The 23,259-nt window shown below is 51.3% G+C and overlaps 1 protein-coding gene across 5 annotated transcripts; it reads right to left on the bottom strand.

Moving 5' to 3' along the window:
• Window positions 1–2,603: 2,603 nt before the first annotated feature.
• Window positions 2,604–22,203, bottom strand: Kmt5a (lysine methyltransferase 5A). Of its 5 annotated transcripts, none has more exons than XM_074061087.1 (8): window positions 22,062–22,181; window positions 16,483–16,604; window positions 15,269–15,425; window positions 12,132–12,351; window positions 11,673–11,760; window positions 6,640–6,699; window positions 5,040–5,230; window positions 2,604–4,321 (listed from the first exon to the last, which is right to left on the bottom strand). In XM_074061087.1, exons 1-8 carry the CDS (start codon window positions 22,069–22,071, stop codon window positions 4,111–4,113), a joined length of 1,059 nt encoding a protein of 352 aa, XP_073917188.1. In that variant the 5' UTR covers window positions 22,072–22,181; the 3' UTR covers window positions 2,604–4,110. The 5 variants fall into 5 exon arrangements, with proteins under 5 accessions (XP_073917188.1, XP_073917190.1, XP_073917191.1 ...); XM_074061089.1 differs by lacking the exon at window positions 22,062–22,181 and adding an exon at window positions 16,876–16,894; XM_074061090.1 differs by lacking the exon at window positions 16,483–16,604 and having other exon boundaries at window positions 22,062–22,203.
• Between the last annotated feature and the right edge of the window lie 1,056 nt (window positions 22,204–23,259).

The raw sequence follows: 23,259 nt of genomic DNA, 5'->3' as shown, positions 1-23,259 counted from the left end.
AAGTGGGTGTTATTGCAGTATTTGGGGTATGGCCAAGGAGGGTAAAGCAAAGTGGGTGAAGGAATGTATCTAGGGTCCCCAGCTAGAATGTGGTAGAAGCAGAACGTGAGCCCAGGTCCATGGTGTGAAGAGTGATATTCAAGCTGAGCGCCAGTGGCTCATGCCTGTAATCCTAGCTACTTGGGAGACAGATCAGGAGGATCTAGGTTAGAGGCCAGCTTGGGCAAAATAACCAAAGCAAAAGAACTGGAGGTGTGGCTTACTGGTAGAGTGCCTGCTTTGCAAAGTGTGAAGCCCTGGGTTCAAACTCCAGTTCCATCCAAAAAAAAAAAAAAGTCTACAGGGTCATTAGATGAGGGGCTCCCAATCTTTAGAATCCTGGAGAATGTCGCAGCCTTGCTTGGGGGATAGGAGGTGAGCCTTGGAGGGGAGAACCAACTTGGGAAATAAATCCATACATCCCAGGTTCATAACCAAGAAGACACCAAAACTATGCCAAGGGAAGGGAGACCTCAGAAGAGAGTTCCACTGTGGGAGGGCTGCATGCCTGGGGAGGGGCTGCAGAACAGGGGCAGCCCTGGGATCGCTCCTAGAGCCATTTCTTGCCATTTTACAGAGCACAGCATGGCCATAACACAGACCTAAGTTTATATAGATTGTTATTGGCATTTTTATATACCACCTGTGTCTCCCTCATGGGGATAGATGGGGTGAGAGAACTGCTCAGAAAGAAATGTCAAGTTGAGATAGCACTAGTGCCTCTGGTTCCCTGGGAGAGACTCTCAAAAGTCACAAGGAGAGGCCTGGCGTGGTGGTGCGTGCCTATAATCCCAGCTACATGAGAGGCAGAGATGGGAGGATTGAAGTTTGAGGTCAGCCTGGGCAAAAACTTAGGGGGACCCTATTTGAAAAATAACATAAAGCAAAAAGATCTGGGAGTATGGCTCAATTGGTAGAGCAAGGCAGAGTTTAGACCCCACTACCGCAAAAAAGAAACAAGTTACAAAGAGTGTTGCTAGGTAAAATCCCACACTGGGGTGCTGTGGAAGACAGGCCTGAACATTCCTTCTGGACGCAGGCCTGGCACAGCCACAGATGACAGGGCAGCTGTGTGTCTGGGACCTGGCTGCTCCCACACTCAGGTTTCTTACCACAAACTCGGCAGGGCCTTTGGAAGTGCAGGTTTAGAAGCTGGATTTGGAGCCCGGAGCCTGGTCTCAGAAGGTACCAGGCATGAGCCACCTGTGTTGGCCAAAGAGATCATCGTTTGAGTAAATACATCAGGGTTCAAGGCATGGCTTTCACCTGCTAGGCAAGAGAGAAACCCCGAGTTCAAACCCCAGTACCACCAAAAGAAGAAAAACGAACTCAAGTTACATGTGGTGTTGCACAACTGTAAATCCCAGTTCTGGAAGAAACCGTGCCAATTTCTAATCCTGGTAATAACTAGCATTGACCACTGAGGGTCAGCTATGTGAAAGTCCAAGTGTTTTGGTTTTGTTTCTTTTGGTGGGTTTGGGTTTGAACTCAGGGCCTGGAGCTTGCTAGCCAGGCATTCTTCCACTTGAGCCGTGCCCCCAGCTCTTTTTACTTCAGTTATTTTTCAGAGAGGGTCTTGAATTTTTGCCCAGGCCTGTCTGGATTACACTCTTCTCTCATAGTTAGGATGACAGGCATGTACCACCACTTTTTGCTTGGGCTGGCCTCAAACCTCCATCTTACCCATCTCTGCCTCTTGAGCAGCTGGGATTACAGGTTTGAGCCACCATACCTGACTTTTTATGTGTTGACTCATCAAATGCTCACGGTCACCCCATGGATTAGTTACTGTCCCTGTGCAGTGCAGGAAACTAATGGATGGGGAGGTCAGTCACCTGTCCAGGGTTACACAGCTAAGTGGATGGGAGTCAAAGGCTCTGTTCCAGGGCCTGAGCATTCGGGCACCAGGCAGTCCCTTCCTCCGAGGCGTAACAATGCCTGAGTCCTTGGGACACCCTGCAAGGCAGATGGACAGATTTATTACTTGATGGCCTCATCTCAGAGGTTACATGAGTGACAACCACTAAAAGCTGATGCCATATCTGCTCCACCCAGTCCCAAGTCATCCCAAGTGCTCTGTATTGGGACTGAGGGGACTAAGGAACCTAGCTGGTGGGGGCAGAGATCTGAGCTGGCAGGAGGGGCTCTCAGCCCAAGCCAGGCAGGGCAAATGATGCTGACACCTGCCTGAGAATCAGATCTAGCAAATCAGAAGCAACAATAATGGCAACTGCATTTAGTGCGTGCCCACAAGGTATTAACTTTTTATTTTCAGAAGCACCTCTCGACCCACCCTCCTTAAGAGGAAGAGGAAACTGAGGAGCATGGGTTCCCGGGACCACATTTGAAATCCCATCGGCAACACTGTGACTGGCACTCTAGGGTCTAAGGCTGGTGTGTGACCCTTTCATAAAAAAACAACAGGAAACACACCCTGCTTCTTAAGGGCTTGGGATATAGTTCAGGGGTACAGGGCTTTGTCTAACATGCACAAGGACAAAATGAAAAAAACCAAAAACTCCTTTTTGCTAACTCTCCCTTATAGAAACAGACAGACACAAGGGTGGCCTCGCCAGGCAATAAATATTTTAATTTCTGTTTCATTTTTATGATGACAAATAATCTTCAAGTTTATTTCCTCTTCGTTTGTTTGCTTAAATACAAAGCTAAACCACAAACAGGTACAACCAAGACATTTCATTTCACATTTACACACTCCTGTGGATCCTCCTCCAACTCGCTGACCACTGACCAGGCTAGCGGGGCAGGGGGAAGACTTTCTTAGGTAGCACCGTCGTGAGGCCCAGGGTGGGGTGAGGGAGGACCAAGGACGAGAGCCCTTCCTTATACCTGGCGTTTACATTTACCTGGACCAGGTGGGCAGGAGCTCAGGTTCCAGCTCCCGAGCCCTGAACTCCCTAGGGACAGAGTAGGAAGCCACCTTCTCCTGTCTATCGCACTGTAGGTGAAAACTTGAGGCTCCTCCTTGTTTCCTGGCTTCCAGACCTTGCTGGCACCCAGCACACCTGGTGACTTCCTGAGGCTTGCCATGGTCACTAGGGTAGGGGTCCTGGGCTCGCAGGCTCACACTGCAGTTCATGGCTGCATCTTCACCGGAAGGACACCTGATGGTCTGACACACTGCAGGCCTTGGCATCAGGGCGGGTGAGTGGGGGTATCGGTAAGTAATTTCTGGTCCCACTACAAAACTTTATTTTTGATTAGAATAGAGTACCATCTCAAATCTCCTCTACAAAAACTAAAAGCCCAAAATAAAGCAAAACAATGCAGCCACTTCACTCACTTCAAGACCTATATACATGTAAGTTGTTTTCTGTGGTTTTTTTTTCTTTTTTTTGATTTTTGTTTTTTATTTTTGTTTTTTTTTTTTTTTTTTAAAATAAATTCAGTGTTCACATTTCTATAAAGAATTAACCAAGTTTCAGGAAGGCCTGCCCCGCGGGTGGGAAGCAGTGCTCTTCCCGGCCCTCTGGCTCCTACCCACCTGAAGCGGCCTGCGGAAGAAGTGTGCGCTCAGCCGGTGCGGCCAGAGTCAGTAAGCTTTCAGAAGCAGAGGGAAGACTAGCTTACTGCAAACCCTTTAAAACATTCATGCACGTCAGCGTGCGCCTGTCGAGACAGAGGAGAACAAGAGCTTGGAGACGTCCAGCCAGGCCCGACGTGCGTGGGGCATGCCCTCGCAGCCGCCTGACCTTGGACGTCAGTGTGGGCAGTCCTGGCACAGACTCGCCCGGCCTCCTAGTTCATGGTGACCCTTCTTCTAAAACCTGTGCCGAGTCTTGGACTGCATGCACGGGAAGCACGAACCTTCGGCTTGTATGCAAAAAAGGTACAAAAACAACTAGAATATAAAAGTTTTGGTAATATAAGGCCATCTGTTCAAGTCCACCTTGGAAACCTGTAACAGATATTTAAATACTACAGTGAAAAGGCATCTTAATATGCTTCATAAAAACATTTGAAGTAATCCACTAAGAGGAAGTGTGTAAAAAATCATTCCCTCTGAGGGCACTTTGTCCTTTGCTGGGGTGGCGGGGCCGTCGACCACCGTTAATGCTTCAGCCATGGGTAGGCTTCGATGGAGGCCTTGCTGCGGTCACCGTAGTCATACAGAAGCTCCTCCCCAGCGGCGATGTCTCGGGAGGCGATGAGGATGAGGTGAGGCACCCCGTCGATGTCATGTAGTTTGGTTTGGCAGTTCCCACATTTGCTGTGATTGATCAGCCTCCCCAGGCGGTTTGTTTCACGAGTGGCATCCACGCTGGTGGGAGGGGGATGAGAAGGGATTAAGTTGATAAAGAGGCTTTTAACCTAGTCCGGTCATGCTCTGTCTCCACTCTGGAGGGGAGCTGATTTGTAGCCATGTTTTGGAAAAGGCAATTCAATTGTAAAAAGCTATTTTTAAGAGCCAGAGAGGTCCTGGTTGGGGGCTTGGGGACAGAATCCACAGGCTCTTTATGGAGTCAGGGAGACAAGTGTAGAATTTTGCAAAATAAACAGATAAAGTGGGCTCCAGCCACAGCCACAGGAGCAATTAACAATTTTGCAGAGCGGCTCTATCAAAATGCCCTGAGGAGGGAAAGGCTACTTGCAGTGCTATGAGGTGCTCATAGGATGAGTTCCCTTCTGCTTCTGGGTGGATTCTGAAGTAGTATCCATGACAGCTCCAATCCCAAATAGTATGAATGGGGAAGGCAGGAAGAGCTGTGTCACAGCTATCAAAAGATACCCAGCACTCACAAGAAACCAGTCCAGCTGGGCATGGTAACGCATGGCAGTAATCCCTGCACTCATTCAGGAGGTCAAGGCAGGACTGCAAGTTTGAGGTCAGCCTGGGCTACATATGAAGACTGTCTCAACCCCCCCTTTCCCCCAAAAACAGAAGCGGATCCCCAAAGAATCAGGAGCTTGTCGAGGAGCTCGACTATGGCTGGTCCCCTACCAAGAGGTGGAAAAGCTACCCACAACTGTGCGCTCACCAGTAGGTCTTGCTCAGATACTGAAAATAGTACATGTAGCAGCCCGTGGAGGGGTCCTGTGCGTACAGAGCCTCTCGCTTCTTGGCATCAGTGATCTCGATGAGGTCCCCGTGGTATTCCACCACAAAGTCACCCCGGGAGAACTGCTTGGTGGCAATCACACCCCTGCCTTTGCCATCGATGAGGTCAATCTGTTAGGAGGTGACAGACTGTTGGTTCATAAAGGTGACAGTTGCCACTAGGCATGGCGGGCTTCCTGAAGGCTTGGAGCTTATACCATGTTTTTCACCAGCATCGCTGAGGTAGGCCTCAGTAAAAATAACCCCCTCATCTTATGTGCACAACTTAGTGGGTTTTACTAAGTATACACAGTTATGCGACCCTCACCATGATCCAGCGTCTACCACCCCACAGCACTGACCCTCAGGAGAGGTGGGTGCTGCCCCATTCTCCAGATGAGGAGACTAGGCCTTGAATGGCAATGCCTCGTGTCCAAGGCCATACAGCTAGGAAGGGGTACAACGGGGACTGTACTCCACAATGCGCTCTGCTGTCTGGGTGAGGAGTAGGCCCCTTGTCGGAGTTTCTCCTGAATTCCATCATTTACCTCTGGGGTTTGTCCTTGCTCTATTACAAATGAAGCCAGAGGATAGCTGCTTGGGAGGCCCAGGCTTTAACTTCAAGTCCCCCTGGATGGTGGCAGAAACAGAAGTTTCTGATTCTTGGCCACCAGTCCAGACCCATCTGGCCACCACCCTCTGGAGAGGTCCTCCCCTCTGCCTGATCCAAATGCCTTTGAAATACACCAAGACAGGGCTGGGGGTGCAGCTCAGGGGTAGAACATTGCTTAGCATGTGCGAGGCCTTGGATTCGATCCCCACATGGAAATAAGTAAACAAACAAACCACTAGGAGAAAAGCAAGTGCCTTAGACACACTGCCATGTGGAAAACAGAGTTTAGGAAAAATTTTTGACTCTGTCTTTCTCGTTTTTTGTTTTGTAAGACAGGGCTTTGCTGTGTAGCCCAGGCTTCGTGGAACTCGCTTTCCCACTGCCTCTGTGTCTCTAGTGCCAAGATTACATGTGTGTGCCACCACACCTGGGTCTTCCTTTCCCCTTTTTAAAAGTTTGCCAAGCATCATGCTAAGTGAAAGAAGCCAGACACAGCAGCTAACACTCTGACCTGCACTGACATGAAACAGCACAGGCACCCCCACAGAGACAGAAAGCAGACCTCAGGCTGCCCGGGGCTGGGGGGAAGGTGGAGTGGCTGCTCATGGGAACAGTAAAACAGCTCTGGAATCAGACAGAGGCCATGGCCGCACCACACTGTGATGTGCTGTCACTGAACACTGGAAAATGGTTTAAATGGGAAATGTCATGCCACAGGTATTTAACCATAACTAAGAAGTTTCTCAGAATAGCATTTACTCTGTACAAAGCCCATTAAGTTCCCTCCATTAGAAACGTCTTTTATGAGTTTTCCTACTGGCTCTCTTGACAACCTAGTATAGTCTGAGCCAGCAGTGACCATCAGAGGTTGCTGTGGGGCCGTCCGGTGAGCCAGAGCCCAGCAGGATGTGGGGTGCTGGTGTCTTACCTTCATGCCTTCTTCCTTCCCGCTTTCAATCAACTCATCTATTTTTTTCCTTTCTTCAGACTGGGTGGAGAGAAAACAGCACTATCAGCATTTGCTCCCACCATGCCACAAGGCCACAACTGGCCTCCATGACACTGGTCCCCAGTGATGCCTGAGCCCCAAGCACGCCTCCTTCTCTCATACTCATCTGTGGTGGGCGAGCTGTCATCCAGATCCAGTTCCACCTCGAGCAGGAGCACCCAGTGGCAGCCCCAAGGGCAGAATGGGCCTGCTATGCTTTGGGTCTTTGGTTTGCTTAGGGCTGTTTTGAAACAGGGTCTTGCTATGTAGCCCAGGCTGGCCTCCAACTCTCCACCCTCCTGTCTCAGCCCCCCAAGTGTTGGGATTACAGTCCTGTACCACCACGCCCAACAAGTGTGGACCTTAAGCATCCCCCAAATGTCCATGTGTTACAGGCGGTCCCCATGCAATGCAATGCAATTGGAAGGCACTGGAAACTTTAAAAGGTGGAGCCTAGTGGGAGTCTTCTGGTCAATGGGGACCATTCCCTTGAAGAATCATGGGACTCCAACCCCTTCCTCTTTCTCTCTTGCTTCCCAGCCATGAGGTGAGTGGTTTTACCACCAGGTGGTTCTGCCATATGCTACCTCACCCACAGCAAACAGTGGCCAACTGAGCATGCTCTAGAACCTCTAAAACTGCAAGAAAATGACCCTTGTCTCTTTCTGATTGTCCCAGGCGTCAATTACAACAGTGTGAAACTGACTACCATGGGCCCTCAGGTACAGCTGTCTGGCCTACACAGTGTTTTTTATTTTACCTTTTTGAGACAGGGCCTTGCTATGTAGCCAGGGCTAGCCTGAAACCTGTGATCCTCCCTCTCAGCCTCCCAAGCTCTGCGATTGCAGTGTGTGCCTCCACATCAGTTTCCATGTACTGATTATCACCGACATCTAAAAACCAAGAGTCTGACTTCCCATACAATCACCTATGACAGATTAGAAGGTGCACACTCTAAATAGGGCATTTGTGCACCATGTCACTCCTGGCTGATAGCCCCCACCAACGTATCTGCTTAGAACTCTGAGCCACATCTCTGAAGGAGCTAATACCTAGGGTGAGAAGAGGGCTCCGAGCTGGAGAGCCAATGCAGCCCAGAACAGAGAAGCCACAAGAGTGGACTCTATCCCCAGTTTCCTGTCTCCCACAGGCCATTCCTCCTGTTCCTACCTCCACCCATAACCGCTGCACTCTCAGTGCTCAGGGCACCACAGAGCAAGTGGAGTTATACAAAGACAGCCCAGAAGCCCCCAGCTAGGGCGGCTCACCAGCACGGCCCTCTGCACCACAGGACAGACAGCAACTGTGGGGACTCACACCTGTACTACACAAAGGCTTGGAACCAGCTTGTAGGTTGCCAGCCACTCCGTTTATACCTGGGCTTGACCCTGGCATGCGTGCTGGGGATGCTGGTGAATGAGATCAGAATCTGCTACCTGCAGTCCCAATCTGACCACTGCCCCTGCATTCCCACTCTGCCCTCCAGCCAAGCCATGCAGTGACATCCACCTTGCTGATATCCCACCTTCTACTCTGAACTCAACCGAGCAGCCAGAGAAGTCTTTTAAAAGCACCCATGCCGGCTCCTCAGTAGTGACCAATTTTCCAAGATAACTTGAGATGTTAGCAAGAGGAGAGGCTGTGAAAGGGTCTATGGGAACTCTCTATTATCTTTGCAACTTCTCTGTAAATCTAGCTGGGCACTGGTGGCTCATACCTGTAATCCTTGCTACTTGGGAGGCTGGTACTGGGAGGATCACAGTTCAAGTTCAGCCCAGGCAAATAATTTGTGAGACTCCCATCTCCAAAATAATGAGAGCAAAAATGGAGAGCCTGCTTTGTGAGCACCTATTTTGCAAGTGTGTGTCTGGAGTTCAAACCCCATTTCCAACAAAAAGTAAAAATAAAAAATAAAAGACATCAGCTGCTTGGGAGACTGAGGTAGGAGGCTTAAGAGTTCCAGGCCACCAGGTGCCAGTGGCTCATGCCCATCATCCTAGCTACTTGGGAGGCAGACATCAGGAGGATTGAGGTTGGAAGCCAGCTTGGGCAAACAGTTTAAAGACAACCATCTCCAAAATAACCAGAGCTGGAAGCCCTGAGTTCAAACCACAGTACCAACATCAACAAAAGAAGTTTTTCCTACAGAGATACCATGTGCCCCAGGAATAGACTCTACCTATCCAGTCTCAGGACCACCCCTGCCCTTGCTCCCACCCTTTGGCCACACAGCTGGTGCTTCCAAAACACTTGTTCCTGCCTCTGGGCCTTTATACTTGCTATCCCTCCTGTCTAGAGCGGGTGGGCCTTTTTCCCCAAATTCATCTGCCTGGCTTACTTCCTCCCTTCCTTCAGGACTTTGGCAGAGAAATTCCCCCGACTACCGAGGTAAAGAACCCTTAGTCCAGAACTTGGAAGTGCTGTCCAAGGTTACCTTGCTCTTTTAGGGTCTCTTTTCACTGTTATGCATTCCCCATTTGGAAATAAGCTTCATGAGTATAGGGGCCTGAGCTTGTTTACTGGGCAATCTCCTATGGGGCAAGGACAGTGGCAAGGAGTAAGCCTTGGAAGCAGTAGCAATGCACACACACTCACACACACACTCATGCAACAACACACTTCATTCTTTCCAGCATGGAGAGTAGAGGAGGACAGTGGGCTGTCAATGGGAGCAGGTGTGGAAAAACCAGAGTAGGGAACTGGGGAATTTTCCTGCTGGGACTGAACACAGCCTGGAGGGGCTTGGCAGGGCAGGGCAGGGCTGGAAGCCCGGGATGAAGAGCTAGGGAGCCAGAATCTGTTCTGGAGGCCAGGAGTTTGAGGCCTGCTTATGTAGGCTCTGGACTTCCTAAAGGGGATTCTGGCAGCAGCCATAAGGGGTGGGAGGCAGATGGCGTGGGGGTTGGCAAGGCCTCTGTGAGGACGATGTGGGCTTGTGACAGAAGGCGGCAACAGCCCCCGAAAGTCTCCAGGTGGGACCAGCAGCTGCTCCACATGTTGGGCCTGGGCAGGGCCAGGGATGAAAAAGCAGGCACTGCCACCAGCTGCAGCTCCTGCCCCAGTGTGGCGGCCATTCCAGCCAGCCATCAGGTCCCATAGGGCTACATCAAGGGGGTCAGGCATCTCTCCAAAGACATCCTGTGTCCAAACCCTATGGCCCAGATTCCTCCCTCCCTCCCACCCTGAACCTGGACCCTAGGGACCTTGCCCAATCACTGTCTTTGGATAGCCAGGTGCCCCACAGCTTGACGGTTCAGCTTCACTCCCGGCCACCTGGTCAACCCCAACCTGGCCCCTTGCTTGGGCCGAGGGCAGTCAAATGAGGACAAACTGAACTGCAGCACTCAGACAGGCTGAGCTGCCGTGCCCTCGGACTTCCCTGTTCAGTCAAGAGACTACACACGCTGCCGGCAATGGCCACATCATCCTGGGCAGCAACAGCCTTACTGCCCTGGCCGGCATCAGCAGCACTCACGGTGCTCACCGGGCAGAGCCAACACAAATAGTGAGGGGCCAAGCATGGCTTTTGCTCGCACCTGGCTCTTAGTGCAGCAGCAGGGCATGCACTCCATGTCTGCAGCCCAAACATTGGGGAGGCAGTTGACTGCCCTCCGACTCACCTGCTGCAAGACTTAGCAGACCTGCATCTCAACCCTCTGCAGCCCTCTCCTCTGGGCACAAAGGCCTTGGCTTTTTATTAACGAGGCAAACTAAGCTGCTCTCTCCAACCCAGCTGGGCGGAGTCCTGGGTTCTGTGGCCTGGCACCGCCTCCCCTCTGCAGTCCTGCCTTTGAGAGTGACCTAACACAGCCTCTCACTGCCAGCGGGCGTTTTATAACAGCTCATTCTTGGCTGAAAGACACTGCTTTTCCCCAGAAATACAGCCAAAGTGGCTTGCTGCGGAGGAGAAATGGACCCTTCCCCCCCCCCGCCGCCTTTTTTTTTTAAACATAAAACTTCACTGAACTAAAAGGAAATGAGATGTCTGTCCACCGCTGCAGATTCAGCACAAACAGCGCTGAAGGTGTCTATGTGACAGTTGAGACACTGAAACTGCCCAAGCTGGGGTCCCTTATTTCTGTAGGGAGGCGATCCTGAAAACTCAGGGTAAGACAGGGTGCAGGAGTGATGGCAGCCCCTGCTGTTCCAGAGTGGGAGGGCACTGGAACCTGGTCACTCCCTGGGGTTACAGAACAAACGGGCAATGACCACACCTACTGCACCAAATACTGACAGGCGTAGCTGGCCTTACTGTCTGCATTCTCCTCGTTTCTGTGTGTTCCCAACGGGGAAAGGGCAGAGAGGAGCCTTGGGAAGCAACCATACTGGGAAGCAGTGGGGATGACAGTTGCAGTTAACTGGCATTTATTATGTGCCAAGAAAGGTTTGATGAGTCCTACATGCATGAAGCTGTTTGTTTTCTTTATTTTCTTGAGTAGCCCAGGATGGCCTCCACCCAGTAGGCTGGGATTACAGATATGTACCACCAAACTCAGCATGAAACCATTACCTCAATCCTCACAACCCCACCAGCACTACTTTATCCTCCCATTTATAGACCCCCATTGTGGAGGCACAGTGAGGGTAAGTGATTCCAAACCACTGTTCTCCACAACCCTGAGCTACGACAAGGGAACTTCAGGCTACAGATAAAATAAGCCTCTGAGAGACCAGGCCCCCAGCTCCAAATGACCTTGCTAACAGTCCTGGAAAAGCCACCCTCACAATAGCACCTGGTTTTGATTCTGAGCTACAGAGTACAAGGCTCCTTCACAGAGGTGTCTTAACCAGGCCTCTCAGTGACCCGCAAGCTTTATGGTGATCCCGGATAGAGGGAGGAGAAAACCAAGGCCAGACAGGCCAAGAGTCTTGCCCCAAGACGACACAAGCCAGGCTGAGGATGTGTATGGCAAACATAGCCCAAGAGGCCACCCTACCCCTGTAAGAGCTGGAGCTGAATCACGTGACTCTACCTGCAGCTCAGCTTTGCTCTTCCTGGAGCTCCTTCGGACTGGGTAGAAATCTGTGAGTTTGCGATTCTGTTGCGTTTTCCCTTGAGCTCTGGGTGAGAAGGGAACAGAAGGAGAAAGCGCTCAGGACCAAAGCCATGCTCACTCCCAGGGGTGAGGCTGCTCCTGGGAAACATGTCACTTAGACACCTCTGTCCACTGGGACCTAACTGCAGCTCAGCTCAGCTGCCTGGGGAGGGGGGGGCTGTTTCAAGGACAGGGAGAGGCAGGGAGGGAAGGCCTTGAACTCTGGACTCTGCCATACTAAGACTCTGACAACCATGGCGTCAGGGTGACGACTCAGGGGACACGAGCCTTAGTCAGCAGAGAGACTGAGTAGCACCCCGTGGGTGCCTGAGCAGGCTTCGGGGGCCACAGGAACCAAAGGGCTCTACATTAGGAGAAACGTTCTGGGGCACTTACTTTTTCCGAGGGGCCTGTTTGCCCCTGAGGGGTTTTTTCAGGGCTTGCTTGGCGCCCACTGTATTGGTAGAATCACATGATGAGGGTGGAGATTTTGGAGGTTCTGCTGCTTCAGATTTTTGGTTTGGAAAAGGTGCCAGGGGACCTCTCCTGGCGTCTTTGACCTTCTGTTCCTCGGACTTCAGGGTGCTTCTTATTGCATTCCCGGCATTCCTCTTCTCTGCAGCAGGGGGTGAGAAGACAGGGGTTCATTCTCTACCCTCCCCCTCAACTTGTAGATATCATTTGTATCCTATAACAAGCTAAGAAGAGAGGATCATGGGAGGATCGGGCTTTAGTTCCGTGGGACCGGTGAGCCGATGCCCACTAGTGCTATCACAGAACAAATGTCTGGCTCTACTCTTTCACCAGGTTGGGTTGGTGGAGTGGCTCAAGTGGTAGAGCGCATGCCTAACAAGTGTGAGGCCCTGAGTTCAATCCCCAGTACCACAAGCAGAAAAAAGAAAAAAAAGGAAGTATCTTTCACCAGGACACTGGGAGGAGGACTTGGACTTCCACATCTGGACATGGAACAGAACCTGGGGGGCAAAGCAGTGCTGCAGACAGCAGCGCTGGCATGAGTGCTTGATCAGCCACTTTTAGGAACTGGGCCACAGTACCAAGAAAACAGGTTCAACTCCTGAAGTGTAGGCTAGCACTGGTGGCAGGAGTGAGAGGACAAAGCAGAAACTCTTGGCATACTTTACTTCAGACCCCTAGCAATACAAGTCCCTCTTCTACCAGGGGTGGAGACTTCTGCTCAGGGTGGCTTTCAGCATGGCCTCTGAGCAGAGCGGCTCTCGAGAGGCACTGCAAATGGCGTTACTGAGAACGGCGTGGTGTACCAGTGCTGGTAAGCTAGTCGCCTTTTTTTTTTTTTTTTTTTTTTTAATGATTTGCTTTTTAAAATAAGTAAATGATACACTACTGGTTGGAATATAAAATGGTACAGCCACTTTGGAAAACAGTTTGGCAGGTCCTCAAAAAGTTAAACAGAGTTACCATGTGACCCAGTGATTCCACTCTCTAAGAGAATTAAAAATACATGTGCACACAAAAATCTGTGCGTCAACGTAGCTTATTCATAATAGCCCACAATGGCAAGCAACCCGAATGGCCATGGGCTAAGAGCTAAACAAACGTGCTCTATTCACAGTGGAACAGAGCCGAATGACTCAGCCACAAAACGCCGCAAAACGCTGGCATGTGCTACAACACAGACAAACCCTGAAAACGGCATGCTGAGTGAAAGAAGTCACACACAAAGGCCACATATTGTGTAATTCCATTTATAGGAAATGTCCACAACTGGCAAAGTCACAGAGACAGGAAGTCCTTTAATGACGGCTTCCTGGGGCTGTGGGGGACAAGGACTAGAAGCAACTCCTAAAGGGGCACAAGGTTTCTTTCTGGGGTGATGAAAACATTCTAGAATCAGACAGTGATGATGGCTCCATTAAGAATCACCAAACCATACATGTGAAAATGATAAACGCAGGCTGGGGCTGTAGCTTCGTGGTAGAGTGCGTGCCTGGTCTAAGTGAGGCCCCAGAACCACACAAATAGGTAAGTGAGCATTAAGAGATGTGAGTTACAGCTCACTAACCAAAAGAGAAACATAAATACTTCAAAGCCATCAGTCGCTCTCACTCCCTTACATGCATTCTTGGGTGGAATGAGAGGGAACCCAGGCCAGGATGGCAAGTGTAACCCTATGGTGTGTGTCCCCTGTAAACACCATCTGTAAGTTCAGTCAGTTTGTGTCACGGCACAATTAGGGGTAATAAACTGGCTCTCAGGATCTCTAAAGGACATCTGACCCCAAATTCTACTTGATGCCATTTGGTAACACCATGAGTCAAATAAGCTAGCTTGTAGACCCTATTACCATTTGCGACAATATATATTCTGCCTCATTCCAAAAATGGTTAGGAGGCTGGCCAGCCACCACTGCGGAGAGAGACCTCTCCCCACACCTAAGTGGAAGGTATAGGGACGCACAACATGCGGCACGGGCAGTAGAAGAGAGCTGGCATATGGAGCTGTCATGAAGCCTTTCTGCATCCGTGCTATAAGAGAGCCTCCAAATGGCCCTATTGGTGAGATAGGATCCTGTTCCTCCCAACTCAGATGAGACAACTGAGATTCACAAAAGAGCAGCAACCTGCCCGATCCTGCCCTTCCAAGTGGCAGAGTTAGGGTCAGAACTTACGTTATTCTGAGACTAACTGAAATACTACTACCCCCGAACCCCCACCCCCGCAGCCAGCTTCCCTATCCTGGTTCTCAGATCTGGCCCCAGGTCAGGCTGCATCATCACTTCTAATCCTTTCTGTTCGTAACACCTACAGAGCTGACAGGAGCCAGAAGCTCTGCTCTCAGGCAGGGAAAGTTTTAATTAGAAGACGCATGGCTAACTGAAGCTGTGAAATGGAGACTGTGGATGATAGCAAGATTCTTAGAGGGCCAGACAGAATTTTCCACTATACATTTTCTAATTCAAATTTTTATTTTTTATTTTTTATTTTTTGCAATGCTGCAGATCTAACCCAGAGTCTCACACATGCTAGCCAAGTGCTCCATGACTGAGCTATATAGCTCCAGCCTTTGTTATTTTAGTTCCAAATCTCATTGCAGTGTACGCTGCTTCAGAGAGTCACAAAGAACGCCCCAATAGAAAGAAACTTTAGAAATGGGGTCAAGGCCCACCATAAAACAGAAGGAAGTCAATCGCTTGCATTAACTGAACACTGCAGTTTCCGAGTCTACAACCTGGACTCGCTAGTTCTGCATTTTGAGCAGTTATGAGCCTCTCTCATTGCTGGTCAGATGTTATTTTTGCAACGTGGCAAGACCCGCCTACAAGCCTGCTGGACATGGTAGCTCTTGTGAAAGCAGGAAGAACGTGTCAGGCCAACAGGGCTGACGCCCTAGGACAAACCCTCTTCTCACCTGTGTTTCTTTCTTGGCAGGAAGACCGATACTGGAAATCTGTCACACTTGGGACTAGAGAGGCTAGTTAGACATCTAACACATGTGCACTGTTACAGGGGAGAGGGGCTTCTGCAACCTGATCAGCTGGGGTACAAGGGGCTCACCTTCTCGTTTCCTGTAGATCCCAGCTAATGGTTTCCCCTGGCATTTGACTTCGTGGTGTGCAACTGAATTCTCTTCCTGAAGGGGGGAACGCATTCCAGAGCATTTGTTCGGGCTCATGAAGGAATAGATCTTTGACTGCCCGGCAAACACGTTCTCCTAGAAAGAAAGACAAAAGCGTATTCTGAAAGAGGCTTGAAAGACAAGATCCCATAGCATTTAAGGGGACAAGGGGAAATAAAACAAAAATCAAAAGCCAAAGGACATTTCTCAAATCCACCACTGGGCTAGCAGGGGATGCCAGCCCCAGCTCTTGGGGGGGGGTGGGGCAGGCAAACAATGGCAGGTTTTGAATCACCCAGATCCAAGTCAAAGGTGGTCTTTTAATCTGGCCAGTAGCAAAACAAGCTGTATAGAAAGGATCTAACCTACTGGCAGCAGGAAGATCAGAATGACCAGGGAAAACTGACCGGTAATCTGAAGGGCAGAGCCAAGTTAGGAGTTAAACTCCCCAGGCAGGAGCAGCCTAGAACCAGGCCTCAGGGGACCTAATTAACCACTTGGTGGCAAGGCCAGCTGGGAGGGCTGAGCCTTCTGCTGCGCCCAAGCCTGGCCCCTCTCAAACCACTGGAGCCCGGCGCCTCCCAGCGCTGTGGTTGGAGGAAGACTTCCCTCCGGGTGATGGGGGAAGCTGAAGGCAGCAGAGGCTCTGGGCCAGCGCATTTAGGGCGGTCACTCTACTGCAGACCGCACCTTGGCGGTAGTTAGTGACAGCGGGGCAGACCCGTGGGCGGTGCAGGTCACTGCTGGTGTCTCTGGGCGTGTGAGCACACGGGAGGAGGGCTTCCCAGAAACAATGCAGCGCCTTGCTGCCTGGTGAGCCATTAAACACCAGGGAGGCCAACGGTTGGTGACTCTCTGAGGGACCCAGGCAGGCCCCGCACACACCCTGGGCAGGCAGCCACCTCTGGAGACGCTGTGACTCGAGCAGTGCAAACACCATAACGCCACAGTCAAAACTTTTCCGAGGTCAAACATTGCCAGGGCCATGGCGGAGCCGAATGTGGCCGTCACTCCCAGCCAGGCGAGCAGCAAAGGAAGCTGTCCCTCGGCCGGTGCCCCAGGGCGGCGCGGGCGGGGGACCGGGGGGCGCCCACGTGCTCGCGGCCCGGGCCCGGCGGGCGGGCTGCAGAGTGCGGGGAGGGGTCCTGCTTACCCCGTCGGTGCGGGGCCTCCCCGGGCCCCTCCGCTCCACCATCTCCGGGCCCGGGGCCGTCGCTGCCACCGCCGCCGCCGCCGCCGCCACCTCCACCGCGCGGGGCTTGGACATCTTCCTGCCTGGAGAGGGGGACCCGGGGGAAGCGGGGGAGGGGGCGCTCAGGGCGCGGCGGGGCGGGGAGCGGGGCCGCCCGGGCCGGGCGCCGCGAAGGCGCCTCCCGCCGCAGCCATGTTTCGAGGGCCCGGCGGCGGTGGTGGGCCGCCCGCGCCGCCGGGAGGCAGGGGCCGGCCGGTCGGACCGGGCCGGGTCCCGTGTCGCCCTCCCGCCGCCCGGCCCGGCCGGGCCCCGCGTGCCGCCCGCCCCCCGCGCGACCGGGCCCGACACACCCACCTGCAGCCCGGCCAGGCCCATGGCGGCGCGCCCCGCGCCCTCGCCCTCGCCGCGGCCCGGCCACCAGCGTTGCCGCTGCCGCTGCTGCTGCTGTTGCCGCCGCCACCAGCGCCGCCGCGGCGCCCCGGGGAAGGGCCGGCGGCGCCCCACGGCGCCCCCTTCCCCCATGGCCTGCGAGCAGGGCCGCGGCAGCCCCGCGCCGCCCCGAGCGAGGGACGCAGGGAGGGAGGCGCAGGCGGCGCGTCCTCCGCGGCCCGCCCGCCCGCTCGCTCGCCGCCGAGCCCACCGTCCGGCTCCCGGCCCGGGGAGGGGGCTGGGAGGGGGCAGCGCTGCGAGGCTCCGCCCACGGAGGGAGGGAGGCAGGGCGGGTCTCCGCGAATCCCGGCTCGGGCGCGCCCCCTCGCGCGAGGCCGCAGCCAGTCGGCGAGCACCGGCTGGGAGACCGGATGATGCCAGCCAGGCGCCCGGCCCGGCCGCGCGAGGACCCCCGGCTGCACCCTTCCCCGCAAGCCCGTGGGTCAGGCTCTGCCCGCATCTCGGTTTTAGATGCGGACGCTGAGGTTCAAGGGACGTACACCAATTCTCCCAAGGGTCACAGAGTCAGGAAGTGATGGGACCAGGTGTCAAACCTAGGGGGTCTGAACTTGGCGGGTAGGAGGCTCCGAGAAGACCCAGCGCGGGACTGTAACGAAGTTTGCTGGGTGCCACTCTTGCCTGTGCTGTCTCATTCAAACCCTACAACAGCCCCAGACAGCATTATCTCTTTGCTACAGATGGGGAAACTGAGGCTCAGAGAAGTGAGGAGCTTGGCCAAATTCCCACAATTTATAAATGCATTTCCAGCCCAGGCTGACCACGACTACACTTCTAGCCACTACCCTTGTCAGTTGCAGATGAGGAAACTGAGGTTGGGAGGAGCAAATGGTGTTGCAGAAGGGTTTAGCAAGTCACCTTGTGCTCCCACCTTCTCCACCAATGAGAAAACACCCTAGGTAGACAAGGTTCCAGTCATTCTGGCGGCCGCTGGCATGGCTCACTGCATTCTGCTGTTGCTGTTAGGACTTCCGGGCCCTCAGCCAAAGATTCACTGTATTTGTGCAAAGTCATAGATGCAAATAAGACACTTCAAGGCGCCCAACTCCTGCTTCCTGGGTTTCTCTCCCTGTCTCTGCTCAAAGGTGCTTTGTGCCTGTGGCCAAGTCACTTCCCAAGTCTGGCATTCTGCTTTCTCATGGGGTTAAAAACCAGGACCCTTGCAGTCCATAGTCTACCTAGGGCACCTGCCAACATCTACAGATATCTGTAGGCCCCTCCCCACCTTGCTTCTATTAGAAGGGATAGGACTGAGTAGGATTAAGAGGCAGAACACCACTGGAGGAGACAATGTCTCACAAATCAGCTCATGCTTTAGCATCCTTCCAGGCAGACTCCACCCTAGCCACAAGCTCCAGGGAAGTAAGGGTCTCTGCCCATGAGCTCTGCAGAGCCTGTCAAGAGACTATGGAGAGGGAGGAAAAGGGTTCCAAGTGACACTCTGACACCCAGGTCAAACCACTTGGAAGCACATCTGCAAGCAGACAAGTTTTGCAGTCTGTTGCCAAATTACCATAGGATCACAGTTTTGGAGATCATGCTGTCCAGTTCACATACTATTTTAATCAACTACCTCCCAGCTCCACAAGCTCACTGGCCATAGTTTTTGCTGCATGTTAGCCCTAAAATGTAGAGGATACACTGTAGCTAGATGTAAAAGCAAATCATTCAGTGTAAATTTCAAAAACAGTTCTCCCTTTCTCAGCACAGGTTTACATGTATATAACAAATATATGTATCAACAGAAAATACAGGGCTCCTGGTAAATTACCTGCCTAGCTGGATCCCCAACACAGCTAGGAACAAAGAGACAAACAGAAAAGTCAAAAAACAAAACAAAAACAAAGAAAAGAATCAAACAAAAACCTCCCATTTAAGCTGGGCCTGGTGGCTCACACCTATAATCCCACACTGGAGAGACTGAGACAGGAGGATTGAGTTTGAGGCCAGCCTGGGCTACATGAGACCCTATTTCAAACAAACAAATAAAAACTCAGAAATACAAATGCTTGATATTGCCCTAGAGTCCACAGAAATAGGATTCAACAATATCAATAATAATTAACATTGTTGCATGTTTACAATGTATTAGCCCCTGCAATACTAAAGTATTTAATTTAAACTTCTAACTGCTTAAAAGGAACTATTATTCCTATTTCACAGATGTGAAAATTGAGCCTCAGGGCAGAAGAATCAGGTGTCTAAGAGACCTATGACAAGGAAGTGGTAGAATGGAACCAAGTTCTGCTACTTGAGTGCACTTCACATAAAGAATGCATACTACTGCTTCTTCTTTTTTTTTCTTTTTAGCAATGCTGGGGTTTGAACTTAGTGCTTTGTGCTTGCTAAGCAGGGGATCTATCACTTAAGTGACCCCCCCCAAGTCCTTGCTGTTTTATTTTTTGAACAGGGTCTTGAGTCATTACCTGGACTAGCTTAGACTGAGATCTTCTATTTATGCCTCCTACATAACTGAGATGACAGGCGTGTACTACCACACTCAACTTACTTGTTGAGATGAGGATCTCACTAACTTTTTGCCTGGGCTAGCCCCTGATCTTCCCCATCTCTACCTCCTGAGTAGCTGGGATTACAGGCATATGTCATGGTGCCTTTCTCTTGATTTGTTCCACCCTTGCAGTTCACTTCGGGAATTCGAGTTCAACCCAGACCAACCTGTGTTGCATAGCAAGTCTGAGGCCAGCCTGGAATACATAGCCAGATCCTGTCTCAACAAAATAAAACAAAACAATTAATAATGAAATAACAATAAACCTGAGATTTTAACTATTTACATGACTATAAAATTTCAAAACCAGAGAGAAATTGTTTGGTATCTGCAGTTTGTTTGGATGACCCAAGGGACTCTCAGTGAACTGCAACTCTGGAACAAAGACTCATTTTCTAGAAGAAGAAGCCTGAATCTTCCTTGTTTGATCTACTGTAAGTATCCAATAGAATAGTTTGCAAGAGTAAGGAGGCCTAAAAAACAGGTAACTATGGCAGTTGGTGGTCAAGTACAACAGTGAGAATTCCTAACCAATAATTATAAAGATACTTTGTAAGCCTGCCATGGTAGAAAGTGGAGAACATTCCCCTTCACTTTGGCTACAAAAAGGAAGGGAGGGCAGAGCAAGCAAAGAGGCAGCAGGCCAGAGTCCGGACAGTAACTTTGTACTTCAGCTTCACTTCTGAAAAATGAGAAAAAAACCAACTCTGTAAAGATTAACTTCGATAATAAACTGCCTGGCCTTTTAATGGCAATTAGAATTATCCCATGCTTAAAGTATTTTAATGGCAAATGATCTGATTTCTTCCTTCCTACACATTAACTAAAGCCAGTTTTATTTTTTTAGTGTACTACTTTTGAAACAGGTAGTTAAATGGCTTTGTGGTAATGGAAACAATGAACCAGGGAATAATTTTATTAAGGCTTGTCAAATAAATTAAATGTGATTTTAGATGCTTCACACCTTTTTTTTTTTTTTGTGATACTGGGGTTTGAACTCAGGACCTCACACTTGCTAGGCAGCTGCTCTACCACTTGAGCCACTCTGCCAGCCCTTTTAATTTGGGGATAGGGTCTAGTTGGGCCTGAACTACCTATTTATCTTCCTATTTACACTTCTGTGTGGTTGGGATGACAGGGGCAAGTCACAGCACGAAGCTTTCATTAGTTGAGATGGGGATTTTGTTAACTTTTTGCTTGGGCTGGCCTTGAACTATCACCCTCCTGATCTCCACCTCCTGATTACCGGTGTGAGCCACCACACCCACATTCTTCTAACGAAAAATATTAGCTTGCACTTTTTCTGTGAATTGGGTTACAAAACTCTTTAACCTGAAATGTAATGTGCCTCGTTTCTTCATGAGAATCTGGTGAAGTCTTGTCCCAAAAGACCATATAGGACTGTTGAGAGAATTAATTATTCCATTGGGTACAGGCCTGAAAACAAAGGGGTCCCCCAAAATGTTTGATGAATGAATCAGGTTTTTATTCATTATGATTGCTGCAGGGAGCATACTGCATCAAGGCAAATTTCTACTAAAACTAGATGCCTTGAAATTTTGAGAAAAATGTAATACTTCAACTTTATATATATATATATATATATAGAGAGAGAGAGAGAGAGAGAGAGAGAGAGAGAGAGAGAGAGAGAGAGAGAGAGATTCTAAAGCTGAGTACAGTGGCGTCCTTCTGAGATCCCAGCACCTGGGAGAAACATAGGCAGGAGAATCACAAGTTGGAGGCCAGTCTGGGCTACACATACACAGTGAGATCCTGCCTCCGAACAAATAAAGTTAGAGAGTCTATTCAACTGTTACGCTTAAGTTTTTGGCCCCTCAGCGTGAAGGAGACATGGTGGCTGGAAATGCCAGGCAGTTGGATATCTGTTTGCCGCATAATGTGAGCTTCGCTGTCCTGACAGCAAACTAAGCATGCAAACATGGACTTCCAGCAGGGACATCGTCAGCCCACCCATGCCATCCCAAGGACCTGAGTCCTGACTAGCTTCGGGATAAAGGGCTGCCCTCGGCGGCGACGGGGGGTCCGTTTCACCACAAAGTGGGCCAGTGGTGCCGGGCCTCGCCCCGCCGCACAGCGCTGACTCAGGGCGTGAGGAATGAAGGTGCCTGCGGCGGCGATCCCGCGGATGCGCTCCGCAAGATGTAGGTTACAGATGTGCGCTCTTGCTGTGCGAGGCGACAGAGAGCCCCAAAGTGGGTGAAGCCTCACGTGTCCCTCCCCACATCAACCACCATTCCCTGGAGGGTCCCTGAGCCTTAGTTTCCAACGAACTTTGACATATGGATCCGCCACCTATAGAAAGGCAGGTCAGCGGGCGCCCACACTTCAGAGAGGGAAAACTGAGGCACGGCAGTGGGAGGAGCTCTTGGGAGCTCTGCGAGCGGGCGGGGGGAGGCGGAAGGGGAAGGTTCAGCAGGAGCCGCCCCCACCCCACCCCCACCCCCACCCGTGCCCGCGCTCCACCGCAGTACGGCTATTCCCCGCCGCTGCTCCCGCCACCCCGGCTCTCCCCACCGAGACTCCCCACCTGGCCGGCCCCTGCTCCGGCCATCTGGACAAATACCTTTAGCCATGGCCCGGCACTGTCACCGCCTGGGATCTCCCGGGAAACCAGCTTTCGAAAAAAGTTGCAACAACTGTAGCCAACTGCTCCGCGGGGCTACAGCTGCTCGCTCTGATTGGTGCGGCAGCCCGCTTCTCCGTAGGCTGCCTGCCGTGATAGGCGGATCCTCAAGGAGAGCCCGCCCTTCTCCCCGCCTCCCTGGCAGGGGCGGGGCCACCGGCTATACTTTCTACAAACGCTTTCCGGACAGGTCCCGCTGGAGGAGGTGGGAGGGGGGTTTAAATTTGATCGGCTCTCGGCGTTGATTGGCTAAGGTGGAAAGACACAAGAGCTGCGATTGGGAGATGCAAGCTCCCTCCCTCCTGCGCTGAAGCTCTACCTCCGGTTTTCAGTCACGCTGAGGCTGAATACCCCAGCTCAGCTTGTACCTGATCTGGGATTTCCGGTTTTTCGCAGCTTGACCGGAACCCGACCTTTGACCTTCGACCTCTTCCTATAACCTGGGAAGCATAGCTTGCCCAGAAGTTTGTCATGTCCGATACCGTGACCCCCTCCAGCAGTTTGGTTCATTCATTACTAGGTTTGAAAGGCTTATTGAAGGAGTCCCACTCTTCGGTGTTCAAACCCTGCCGGCTTAACTCCTAACAGTTAACTAGGTAATTGGATAAACTTCGCAGAACCTCAAACATGCTAGCTTAACACCCACCCATTTTTACAGATGAGACAATAAAGGAGACAAGAAACTTACTTGCTACCCTATGTGATCCTGCAGTTTAACTGCAGGTCCTGGGTCGAAACCTTTTTTCGTTTGTTTGGCAGTGGTGGGGATTGCATTGACTGCCTACCCCATGCTAGACAAGCACCCTACTGCTGAGTTACATCTCCAGCCCTTTAAAATTTTTTTTTTTGCCACACTGGGATTTGAACTCAGAGCCTCAGACCTGTTAGGTAGCTATGCTATTACTTGGGTTCTTCTGCCAACCCTTTTTGTGTCCGTTTTGAGACAGGGTCTTGCTTCACACTTGGGCAACCTGCACCTTGATTCTCCTATTTGTGATTTCCTGAGCATGGGAAGATGGCTGCCACATTCAGCCACTGGTTGAGATAGGGTCCCTCAAACTTTTTCCCTGGGCTGTAACAGTGATCCTCCCAATCTCCACCTCCCCAGAAGCTAGGATTACAGGCTTGAGGCACAGCA

The sequence above is a fragment of the Castor canadensis genome, chromosome 18, assembly GCF_047511655.1.
Source record: "Castor canadensis chromosome 18, mCasCan1.hap1v2, whole genome shotgun sequence".
NCBI lineage: Eukaryota > Metazoa > Chordata > Mammalia > Rodentia > Castoridae > Castor > Castor canadensis.
Note: the sequence above shows the minus strand (reverse complement) of the source record. Positions and strands in the feature narration are given on the sequence as shown.